We start from the raw sequence: 12,309 nt of genomic DNA, 5'->3' as shown, positions 1-12,309 counted from the left end.
TTGACAACGCTCGCAACGGATCGGTACTGGTCGTGCAGTGCGTGAGGGCTCGACACGATGCCGTTTGCGATATATATAAGCTCCGTTATCAAGAAGCTGGTTGATGGTGTCCTGCGATTGAGATAACACTCGGACCATGTAAGTAGGACCTCGGTCGTTTCTAATGCGGATGCACTTGGAAACTTTGTGCCCTTCTTCTGTGAGTTCTTGTAGAATCTCATCATCATTGAGGTCAGGATTTACACCTCGTATGACGACGGAAAAAGCAGACGTGCGAGGTGGCGGAGGCGGCTGTTTGATTCTCCGGTCAGTCAGTTTAGTGAGCTGCGCATTCTTGCCAAAAATTTCGTAACTGAACTTATTACGAATAGTGGTAGCCAGATGCTGATCGGGAGATTTGATGATCATCCCATTTCTGGTGGCAACAATTTGTGAGATCTGAGCTCGCCGATAATATTTAGTGAGCTGAAGATAGATGTGCTTTTCGTTCTGATACTTCGTGTCAAAATTTGTAAGTAAGAACGAATAGATTGGTTGTTTTGTACTGTTAGATAGCGACGGAAACTCTGTGTCGTCGATTCTAAGTCGCTCACTATCAGAGTCTGAGATGCTATTACGGCGATGACGTTTCGGAGATGGTGTGTGATGGTGACCTATAACTGGAGATCGTGATCTTTCCGGGCTATTGTCGGTACGGTGTGAATCTCGGTGCCTACGTCTGATATCCGAATCTGCAGAGGATACGGTAGGACCAGCTATTACGGTAGGAAGTCCGACATGTTGTCCTCCAGTCGCCATATCGGGTCAACCAGTGCTGGGCCCCAGGCCCACTGGTCAAAATAAGAGATGAGCAACAATGAGATGCGAGATGAGAAAATAAGATGAAGGTAATGAAGTTCAAAAGACAAGGAACCCTTCGAAAGCGATAACTTTCGTCTATCCTGTAAGTGCAGTATGTGTGTTATGCTCTCAGGTACGTATTTCAATACCTTGTCCTTGCTGGCACACTAACAAACACAAGACAGGCTAGGTTTCTTGATGAGGTAAGTATGACGTCCTGGAAATTTCTCCCGAAACAAATTCTTTGTTTTCACAAAAGATCCAGTGAGAATGAACCCTTCAACAATGGCAACACGCTCGGGTATCGAATACGGCATTATCGCACACTGACACTCACCCGGCTTAACACAACGAGGAATTTTTCTCAACTGGTTTCGACAAGTTTCACTGGCTGCGGCTGCACGTGACTGCTGCAGGTCACGTAAGTCGACCCGACCTCGACGCGCCATCTCTTGGTAGGAAGGTAGATTATTTAAGTGTTGCCAAAAACACAATATACCAGAATATTACGACGGGCCGGTTTTACGTGCCGCACCCTGTATTTTAGCAAACATTTGTCGAATAAGCTTCATGCTCTATTTTTATATCAATATCATGAATCAGTGTGATTGTTGTAGATCGTGATTACGCAGCACAGGGACAAGCTTTTTTCTTTCTCAAGTGACAATGGAAAATTAAATATTATGGCGATCGTGAAAAAGGAAATAAATTTAAAACTTCAGTGAATTTATATTTTCATAGTCTCTACACGCTGAAAAAGTGATTTGCTGATGTGTTTTTCCATCCATTCATTCATCTCGATGTAAGTATGCAATACTCAGGGAAAAATCGAATCTTTTTTTTTTTTTTGTGTGTGTGTGTGTGTGTGATCATTAACATATAACATCTTATAACATCTTTAAGATTACCTAATGCTCCTATCAGAACTTAAAATGATTCATGTCCAGATAATGTAATTAGCTTTTAAAATGAAAAAAAAAGTGCAAAAAACAGTGTTAATTTTTCAATGCGCTTAACAAACGTAGTAGTGTCTTTTTCAAACAGAGCTTCTATCTGGCTAAGCGGTTAGCGTACGTGTCTGTGGCGTGGGAGACTCGGTTCGATTCCGCCCGGGTTCGATTCCGGGAGCTTATGTGGTTCGGATTCAACGTTAATCAATAGGTCCACGTCTCATATAGCCTCGCTGCTGAACGGGACATTAAACTCAAAATCAACTCAACTCTTTTCCTCACAGCTTTAGTATACTTTGACTTGATTCTCTTACTCTCAACACCTCTTGTGTATACTCAGCTGGACGCCATATCGTTCAACGTATCCAAGGAGTTATAAGTTTAGCATTTAATAAAATCCCATTGAGTGATATTTTTTGAATTTTATGTCCATCCCCCACACAAGAATAATTACTAAATGGTGAAAATGAAATTTTGCAATTTTTTTTTTCGAAAAAACGACTTTGTTGATATTTTATGAACCAACGTATCATTAGCAACCTTACTGTATAGTTTGTTGAATTTTGGTTTTGTAGGTAAATTCCAGAAGGGATAGTTTATTCATGGGGATGAGTTTTTTTAACGATTTTCTCAAAAACGAGCCAGGCAAGTTTCTTTATATTCACTTTACCCACGAAATTAGACGAGACAGTTATTGTAGTAAGATGCGAGACGAGATAGATCTCTTCCAATAGGCTTAGAAATCATTTTCCCAGATGAGACAGCACTTTCGCATCACCTATTCCAGATGAAACTGCTTCATAAGAAGCAGTAATTATATTTCATAAAGAAAGTATTTCATTAATAAAGCTAAAATCTGTCGTAATCTTGAACAATAACAAAAGTGGTAATTTAATTATGAAGTGATTTTGTTTCGGACGATTTTCTTGAAATCTCTTCAGGTGAGTACGTTGATATTTCATAAATAAATATTTTATTGGCAATGCTAGTTTGGATTAACCTTTTTCTTCTGAACATTTCCAAAATGGGTACTCTATTAATTGAAACGAGCTCTTTCTTTTTTAAAATTTCACTTCCAGATTTTCTTGAGAACGGGGCCGCGGTGGCTCAGTGGTAGAGCGTTCACCTTTGGTGTTTGGGGCCCCGGGTTCGATCTTAGGCCTAGCCAAGTGAACTTTGTGGTGGACAAACACCCTGTGCGTGAGTTTCCTCGGGGTTCTCCCGTTTCCTCCCACTTTCTACATTCCACCATTTCATTCATAACTCATCGTCACCGTCATTAGCCTAACCAGCATAAGCGTGGGACGTAAAACTCAAAGATTTTTTTCTTTAGAACTACAAAGATATGTTCATATTTCATAATTAAGCGTTGCATTTTCAACGCTATCATTTGGTACAATCTATTTTCATGAACAATTCGAAAAGGGACAGTTACGCCTGGCGATGTTTTTTTTTCACTGTTTTCTCCAAACAATTATTCAGGCGTTTTAATATGTAGGTAATTATTTATTTAAATGGAAAAAAATATACATTTTCGCAAATTTTCTACACAGTACTACCAATGTGTCATACTAACACAATCAGATATTAATAATTATGTAAAATACATCAATGTAATATTCCTTAATATGACAACACATTTTTAAATATCATTACGAAATGGCACTGTAAAATAAGAATTCTAGAACCCGACAAGTTTGAGGATCACTGATTCACACCATAGACTTATATATGCACTTGCTTTTTTCTCAAACATCAGAATTAATTAAATAATAACTCAACACTCATGAAAAATGAATAAGAGAGAGAGCGGGTTATTCCCATTAGTTGAATGCCGATGACTAATAACAGCGAAAATGTATAAATATTGCACTAATGATATTAAGTAATGTATTCGAGAAAACCAAGACATTTGGATTGTTCATCTTTTTGAGCGAATAGGATAGATGTAAATTCAGGATTGTTCTTATTAAGCAAGGCCGTCTTGGGTCCCTACTTATAATAGTTAGTAGTATCCGAGATTGAATATTATGGGTGTCAGAGGTAGTAAAATACACTTAAATTGGGAGGTTTCCACTGACTAAAGAGACACTTCAGGCGGTTCGTACTTTTTCAGATAATAATCCTGTTTTCCATTTATTCTTAGAAAAGTGAATAATTCTAAACGACTGATTAATCCAGAATTTCTTAACATCAATATTTTAAAGAAAAAAATTGAATCGTTTTCTTCGCTCTCAGCAATGGCAATAGTGTATATATACCCTATTGATGAATTTACAATCATTATTTAATTATTTATGATTTAATAAATAAAACAATTGCAATATGTATTTGAAAAAGAAATAATTAGGAGTTTCTTGATAGTGGTATGCAGGGAAATGGTAGCTACATTAGGAAACAAGATTATTATCTATTGTAACGCTGTATAACTCAAATTTGGATTTAGGCAAATAAGTCATCATACTTTAACTTTTCTAAGCTCTCCAGCTTAAACCTTACTCGCACCTCTTTATTACTATGTGATTTCTCATGGAAAACTTTATCTTTCTTGCCTTCGCTGTAGGAGACTTAACTTCGATCCAGTCGGCTTACACAATAGGTATACAAAAATGCTTAGAAATCAATGTTTATCTTTCAGATCACTTCATTATGGCCTTGGGATGTTAAATTTCATATAATAGTATTCCTTTTTCTATATTTTCTTTCTTAAAGATTGTCCAGCACCCACAGCCAGAGAACGTTTTAGGCTATGGTCTACTTGTGTATATTTATAAACACTAAGCTATTAAAATTTAGTGAGAATACATGGTTACTACAGTTGTTATAACTGTCTATGCATGGATGTAAAAAAAACTGCTGTAAACAATTACATTGCTAATTGTTTGTTATTGAACGCATGGCTTACCAAGTGTCTCTTTTGAAGAAAGAAAATAGTATATACGCAATTCTTATTTAAATTATTGTTAAATCATGTTACTTTGGTAACGCAACGTCAATTATCATAGTTGTAACTTCATTCAAAATCAGAAGAAAAAAAACATTTAAGACACAAAATTCTTCTCATTATTAAATTGTCAAGAACTTCCACTTCAATTATAAAAGAATTTTTTGATTTCTTTCAAACATTTTGCTGATAGTATTTTTTAAAGTTTATGTTTCACTGTTAATGATCCGTTTCCCGGGGAAGTGTTTCCTGTGAAAATATTTCATCTTGTTTGTACAAATATTATCGCCAAATATCGCTAAAAATATGAAGGAAATTGCTACGTCAGAAATATAGACAGACCTTTTCATTGAATTTCACTTTTCAGAGGAAAGTCCCTTAGGCCCTATATAAAAAGGATTATTGTTCACCAGTTTATTACAGTTTGATTGCAAACTTACAGTCATCAACTAAATCCAAAACCATGAAAACCGTTGCTGTAAGTAAATATTCTCTTGTTATTTAGCTCTCAAATCATTTAGGGTTAAGCATTTTGCTTCACAAGTTTTGATACTCGTTTTATTTTATTTACGCTTTGTATCCACGCGCAAAAGAAGGATTATTCGCAATATTACAAGCTGCTCAGGGGCTTTCCTTTTTTTTTTTTTTTTTTTTTTTGCCAAAAGAGTATAATATCAGAAGAGGTTGAAGGGTTGAAAGCTCTCAAAGATTGAAAGATGTCTCCAGCTTTTCGTGGAGGATTAGCAGAAACTATGTTCACTATATGCATAGTCCTTCGTAAGAATGCAAATAGAATTATTTCTCTTGACTGCAATCTCGAGTAGTTATTTACTTCCATTTTGAGCTTGGGTTCCCCTTATTTAGCCTTGACTCTAAAAGGGAGAGTTAATCTCAGTACATCATTAATTATGTATTACAACGGTTTCAAGATATTCGATATGACAGATCTCCGTCATGTTCTACTAATACGTTGTACCACAAATGAAGCAGATCAGACAAGTATGTAACAATGATATATAGTCATTTTAGTTTGTCTACAGTATAAACCGGAGGTATCGTTTACTATTTGAGAGGCTTCAGAGAAAGGAACGGAATGGTAAAAAATACCACTTTTGAGAAAAAAATGTTTCTGCCATTACTACCAACAACCTTTGTAGCCGAGACAATAACCATATAGCATACATTTAAAAGCTTAAGTGTAGAAAATTTAATCCAAGTACTTAATTTCCTGAATGCGCTCTACAGTTTCTTGCTGCAGTCACAGACAAGACTCCTGAATGTGGCTCTTTACACTATTATAACTAACATAACATCGAGTAACAACAGCATTGTAATTTTGGTAGCTCAGTCACACAATACGCCACTTAAAGCCAAATAGAAGACGTTGGGTTTAAGAAATGAGTAGATAGATTAGAGCGACAGTGTTTGAAAAGAAAGCACTAACGTTCACTGTTTCTATTCAAGATGATCACTGTCGTCGTTTTGTTGGAGATTGTTTGTCTGTTTCTATTCTAGATAATATTAATAGAACAAAGAGTTTGAGAACGTTCTGTAATTATGTGTGTTACGGCACATAGTTATTCTATACTATTGCAGAGAATAAAACTGTGTGTGTCTAAAAATATTGGAGATATACGTAATGTTGAAATTCCTACAGTATGAAGTATGATGATATTTTTTGTTGTGATGTTTAGCTCAACTTACTGAATACTTTTGCATATATTCAGATTATAATTGCTAAAGACATGTATAATAATATCAACTGCGTCTCAAAATAACTATTACGCTATTATGTAAATTACAACATAACAAAGTCATCTTTTTAGCTTATCATATGATACAAATCTTATGTAAGATGGAAGTTTCAATCTGTTTCCATCCGCATTCATTGCTCTTTCTTTTAAGTCTGTCCAGAATTTCTGATGCTATTTATTTATGTAAATGTAGATAGATAGAAACTTCTACTTCTTTGTTGCCGCGTTGATAGTAAGATCACCAAAGGGAAGGGAGAACCAGGTGCCACTAGAAGTGAGGTTCTAATTAGTTATAGTGAAGAAAGCTGGGAGTTTGAATGAAGGAAATATCAGTCTACGGTCGAGAACATTAACATCAACCGAACGTTACGTATAATGTGTAGACTATTATTCTGACTGGTCGGCTTCTTCGGGGTTTACCCTAGTGAATTCAGTTTCTTAGTTTAGTAATCACTTCTAGCTATCTTTATTCAAATTCTGCAAAAGCGTAGAAGCACAGAGACAAAATGTAAAATAATTTTTTAACGTATGGAATTATACGAATAAGACAATTTCCGTTACATTCATAGAATCAAAAGTAAAACAAATCATAATATGTATCGATTGATCAAATTTGAATGAGAAATTTCCTCAGCTTCGTATGAAAGCAAATTGTAAAAAGCAGGAAATGATAAAATATTTTGTTTTATTTATTACTTTTTTTATTTATTGTTGCTACCGAACTAATTATTTAGTATGGAATACAATAATGTGCTATTTTAATGAATGATACCCTATTAAATAAGTAAAAAAATATTAAAAAACGATATGGTCAATTAAAAATCGAACCTCGATTCGACTTTACCGCAAGCCGTAAAACTAATTTAAATATATTTAATAGTTGTGTCACTTAAACTAGAACTTCCTATGCTTTAGAACTAATGTAATATGTATTATTGGAAAAATTAAACAGTCTTGACTTCTGTCAATATGATTGTACAAGCTTGCATCTATTTAGGAGTAGGATGCCATTTCCTTTCTTTTTTAAATTGGTAATACAGACCTATTATCATGTAATATATTGTTCGAGAGTTAGAAGTGCGCTGTATTTAATGACTTTTAGAGACCATTTACATATAAATGTTGATTTCTTATCAATGAGTATTTTTCGTAAATATTAATGGTTTACAAGTAACTCAACAGAAGAATAATATAAAATGAATAGAATTTAGAGTCAATTCTAAAAGAAATATTTCCTTTATTTCAACTTACTCGGTCAAAATTGCAAATAAAATTCTTTCTCATATTTTCGAAAGAGAAGCGAAACCTTCTTCAAAAACAAGTCTGTAATGTATGATATTGCAATTTATAAATAACCGGAATACTCTCTCACTTTAACATTTATGTCTCTCTTAATGACTGTCAAAATTTTCAAAAAATATTAATTCATTCAAAAATATATTGGATTTTGTATTCCTTTCTATGTAACCTGCAATGTTACCAGACTTTCTAAATTTGATTCAGTATTTTGCTACACCCTAAGAGAATTTGTTTTCGTATGAAACATAACTATCCTACTGTTGTATGTTAAACATGCTTACATCATTTAGAAATGTACATTATGTATTATTTTATATTTTCCCCATTATCAGGTTCTTGTTCTGCTCGCTGCTTTCGTGGCAGCCACTTCTGCCATTGGTTTGTTGGGAGGATATGGTCTTGGTGGATATGGACTTGGTGCTTACAATTACTACGTAAGTACACCATTTAATTTTTATTTTTTCATTCTGCAACATTTTAATTTGATATAGTCAATTTTAATGAGTGTTATAAATGTTGGTCTTAATGATCATCATGTATAGTCGAATGGCTAATACAATCATAGAGATACACTAATGTCCAAAATTATTGTCGTATGTCTATAAATATGTTTTTGTAGGAATATAATTTGAGAACGAAAAAAAGGAAATGAAATCTTTGAGTTTTACGTCCCACGGTTATGCCGGTTAGGCTAAAGGAGACGGTGATTATCAGAAATGAATGAAATGGTGGAATGAAGAAAGTGGGAGGAAACGGGAGAACCCCGAGAAAACCCACGCACACGGTGTTTGTCCATCACAAAGTTCACTTGGCGGGAGCAGGGTTTGAACAATTTGAGAACGAGTTCGCCCGGTATTTCTTACAATGTTAGTATGTGTATAATTAGCAAAGACATGTATGTGGCAAGTTTCATGTCAAAAGAGCGGTAAATAAGAACAATAAAACGAAAATAAAACTTTCTTACCCATTTAGCAACATTTTATTTGATTCATTCTAATTTTTGTATTTATAATTCTTTCCTATGAAATTTACCACAAATATACATTTCACGATTATACACATAGTATCAGTATTAAAAGTACCCTGCAAAATCATTATCAAATTATATTCTTACAAGAAGACAGTTATAGATATGCGACAATAATTTTGGATATGAGTGTACATAGAGTAAGTGTGGCAACGATTTCGAATTTTGGTATCTAACATTTGAAGCTCTTCATAAAATGTCAATCCGATCTTACGCATAATTATTGCTGAAACTGAGGTTAGATACGAATCAGACTAACAAATTACTACTATAACTATTACTAATACTACTACTACTATTTATACTATGTATCAATCATTGATACAAACATCAACATCAAATAACTTTAGTTATATGTACGTAAAGTAAGCCTAAGGTCCATTACTACAAAATGTCTTTGGTCCTTCCTGCATCAACACAAGTTAACGTATAAGACAACAAATGAATTTAAGTAATATATATATATATATATATATATATATATATATATATATATATATATATATATATATATATATATATATATAAAATTTATGCATGAAGAAACATCGTATTATACGATAAGATAAGAATCATACACACGATATGTTTGTAAACATATCAATTACAATATATGTATCTCGTATACTATTTCGAAGGTAATTAAAGGGGGTAGGGTGGCTTAGTGGTAGAGCGCTTACCTCTTGTGCGTGGAGTCCCGACCAAGTAAGTTTATGGTAGATAGCTTCATTTTCGTAGTTTTCTCAGTTTCTTTCGTTCTTTCCCACATTATCATTCCACCATTTATCCATCATCATTTACTTGCTTTAGCATCCGTTTCCCTTAGCCTAACGCGTATAATAGTGGAATATTAAACTGAAAGATTCCATTGCATTTTCGTTTCTTCAAAGGTAATTAATAATGTATTCATTTACAATTCTTTGTCTGTAATACTGATAATAAGGAGTATTGAACATCTAAAGATCTCAACTTACACATAGTATAGTACTTAAAACCTATACATGTGATGTTCTGGTAGTAGAACAACAGGTTGTATGGCTGAATTGCGAATGCACAAATCAGATAGGCAGTGTAGAAAAAAGAAATTATATTCCAACCAAACAAAAGAATCGAAATATTTATAAGTATGATGGATGTAACAAAACAGAATTCCAATAACCTGAAACAGAAACATATATTTAGTTAATACATAATTATTGGAAACGAGGCATCGTAAAAAAAAAATCAAAAAAGATTCACAATAATCGGTTTGTCAGTTTCGAGATTGAAAAGGTTGCAGTTTCAATAATTCTGACACACAAATCATAAAGGAAATATACGGCAAAAATAATTACAAGGAGTAAAATTTGATGCACTGATCTGAGTTATAACGTTAAAACATGTGCTGCTCTTTATTTGTAATTCAAATTTGGAATTGATCGGATAAGGCCGACTAAGACATTGTCATTACCTGTAACTATGTCGATTCTCAAAAGTAATAAAAAAAATAATGAAGTGACGAAATGAAATGAAAATAAATCTTTAGTTTTACGCCCCATGAATATCTCAATTAGGCTAAAGGAGACAGTAATGATGAGAAATGAATGGAATAGTGGAATGAAGAAAAGGGGAGGAAAAGGGAGAACACCGAGAAAACTCACGCACACGGTTTCTCCACAAAAAGCTGACTTGATGCGAGCTGGGATAGAACCAAGAATTTCGTGAACCAGAGGTGAACGCTCTACCACTTGGCCAAAGCAGCCCTAATGATATGAAGAGTTTCTTCTTCATTCAACTTTACGTACTAAGAAATACTATCTACATGATTACAAAAATTGAATTGAAGTTTTTCATATTTGAATCCCACATTTATGCTCTTCAGGGTAAAGGAGAGAAGTGAATAAGAAAAGTGTATTATTTTAAATGGTATTGATAAAATGAGAGTGTGGGATTAAGCGGGAGAACAGAATGAAACCCATTGACACGATGCTGTCCACCACAAATTTGCAACACCTGGGAACGGAAAAAAATGACCCCTCTCTACCACAGAGCCACTGTGTATCGTTTAGAATAATTTGATCTACTTGAATTGCTCTATGAAAATTTTTTTGCAATGTTGAATTTCAAATAATTTTAATTACCATAAACGTGATGCTATTTCTTTATGAGACTTTTGAGTTAAGAATTTCTTGTTTATGAATATGAACCTTTCTTTTGACTTTCAAGAAATATAAACCACTTGTGCTACGCTCACCTTAAGCGGATTATACTCTTTATTGAAATGAATTCTTATAAATGGTAAATTACATATAAGAAGCACACTTTTCAAATCACAAGAATCATTATCAATGGGCTCTAACATATTTTCTGAGAAACAAATATTTAGTTCAACGGTCTCTCATACGTTAACTTTTAAATGTGGAGCTATTTGTTTGGTTGCTTTGAAATGAAAAGCAATTTTAATTGTTTCATTTTATTCATTTCTTCTGCAAATCTGTCCTTTGCTTTGTGAAAAATTTTAATTTATATAAATTTAGGAATCAAATTTATGTAATTACTTTAGTAAATTATTTTAGCAATTTATTTAGTATCCAGATTTAATGTAAATTAATTTTAGAAAGGGAAGTTTAAATAGACTTAAAGCACAAACCAGTAACTCACATCCTTAAGCGTTATTACAATTATGGACAGTTTGAGGAAACAACAGTTGAAACATTTAAGACAGTAACTAAAATTGCATAACATATAATTCATACAATATGGGAAAAGATACACTTCTGCCAATGCTGCGTGCTAGTGTTGGAGGATGAGACACTTGGGTATCATAATTAAAATTAACCTTATTCTTTTTGGGACATGTCAGGAGTTGGATTTTGAGAGGAGTACATAAAGGACTTTAGCGGGAAATGATTCTCTGTTACCAATACATTATATACAATGTATATCTTTTCTTTCAGTCTTACCCTCAATACCAGTTTGGCTACACTGTAGGTGATTACTTGACTGGTGATAATAAGCAACAGACTGAGGTCCGAAGCGGTCCATTTGTTGCAGGACAGTACAGCATCGCTGATCCGAACGGCAGCTTCAGATACCAAAGATACGGAACCACTGGTCTCATCGGAGGATACCTTGGTTGAAATATGATATGACATCAGTGTATTCTTTGTATGTAATTGAATTGACACATTAAAGAAATTTGCATAACTTATTTGATTATTTATTTTCTATAATACACTACAAGAAATAAATGAGTGTTTGAACGTGCTTCGTGCTGACAAATTACTTTTGATAATTGATTAGCATGTTCGAGAATATCCTGAAGTTTATCTAAACGTGCATGTGTGAAATTAGTATACGAATAGAAAGGAGTTTTAAATATAATTTAGTTAGGACGTTTTACACATTACCGACACTCTGTACACAATTCCGGATGATAGTTAATTATTTACCCTTTTAAGGCGCCTATCGAAGCATGGATACCATAATTTTTATTTTGGGAAGGCACAATTATTT

The 12,309-nt window shown here is 33.7% G+C and overlaps 1 protein-coding gene across 1 annotated transcript; it reads left to right on the top strand.

Moving 5' to 3' along the window:
- The first annotated feature begins 4,905 nt into the window (after positions 1-4,905).
- Positions 4,906-11,933, top strand: LOC145685498 (larval cuticle protein A2B-like). Its single transcript, XM_081757896.1, has 3 exons — positions 4,906-5,212; positions 8,120-8,221; positions 11,751-11,933. Exons 1-3 carry the CDS (start codon positions 5,198-5,200, stop codon positions 11,931-11,933), a joined length of 300 nt encoding a protein of 99 aa, XP_081614022.1. The 5' UTR covers positions 4,906-5,197.
- Positions 11,934-12,309: the final 376 nt, after the last annotated feature.

This window comes from Thermobia domestica, chromosome 5, assembly GCF_964235325.1.
Source record: "Thermobia domestica chromosome 5, izTheDome1.hap1.1, whole genome shotgun sequence".
NCBI classification, from domain to species: domain Eukaryota; kingdom Metazoa; phylum Arthropoda; class Insecta; order Zygentoma; family Lepismatidae; genus Thermobia; species Thermobia domestica.
The sequence above is the reverse complement of the archived record's forward strand: the minus strand, read 5'-3'. Positions and strand labels throughout refer to the sequence as shown.

Excerpts from the sequence above, each read along its gene's own strand:
- LOC145685498 (XM_081757896.1), top strand. Across the intron at positions 8,222-11,750 it reads TTGGTGCTTACAATTACTAC|TCTTACCCTCAATACCAGTT; the intron begins GTAAGTACACCA and ends CTTTTCTTTCAG.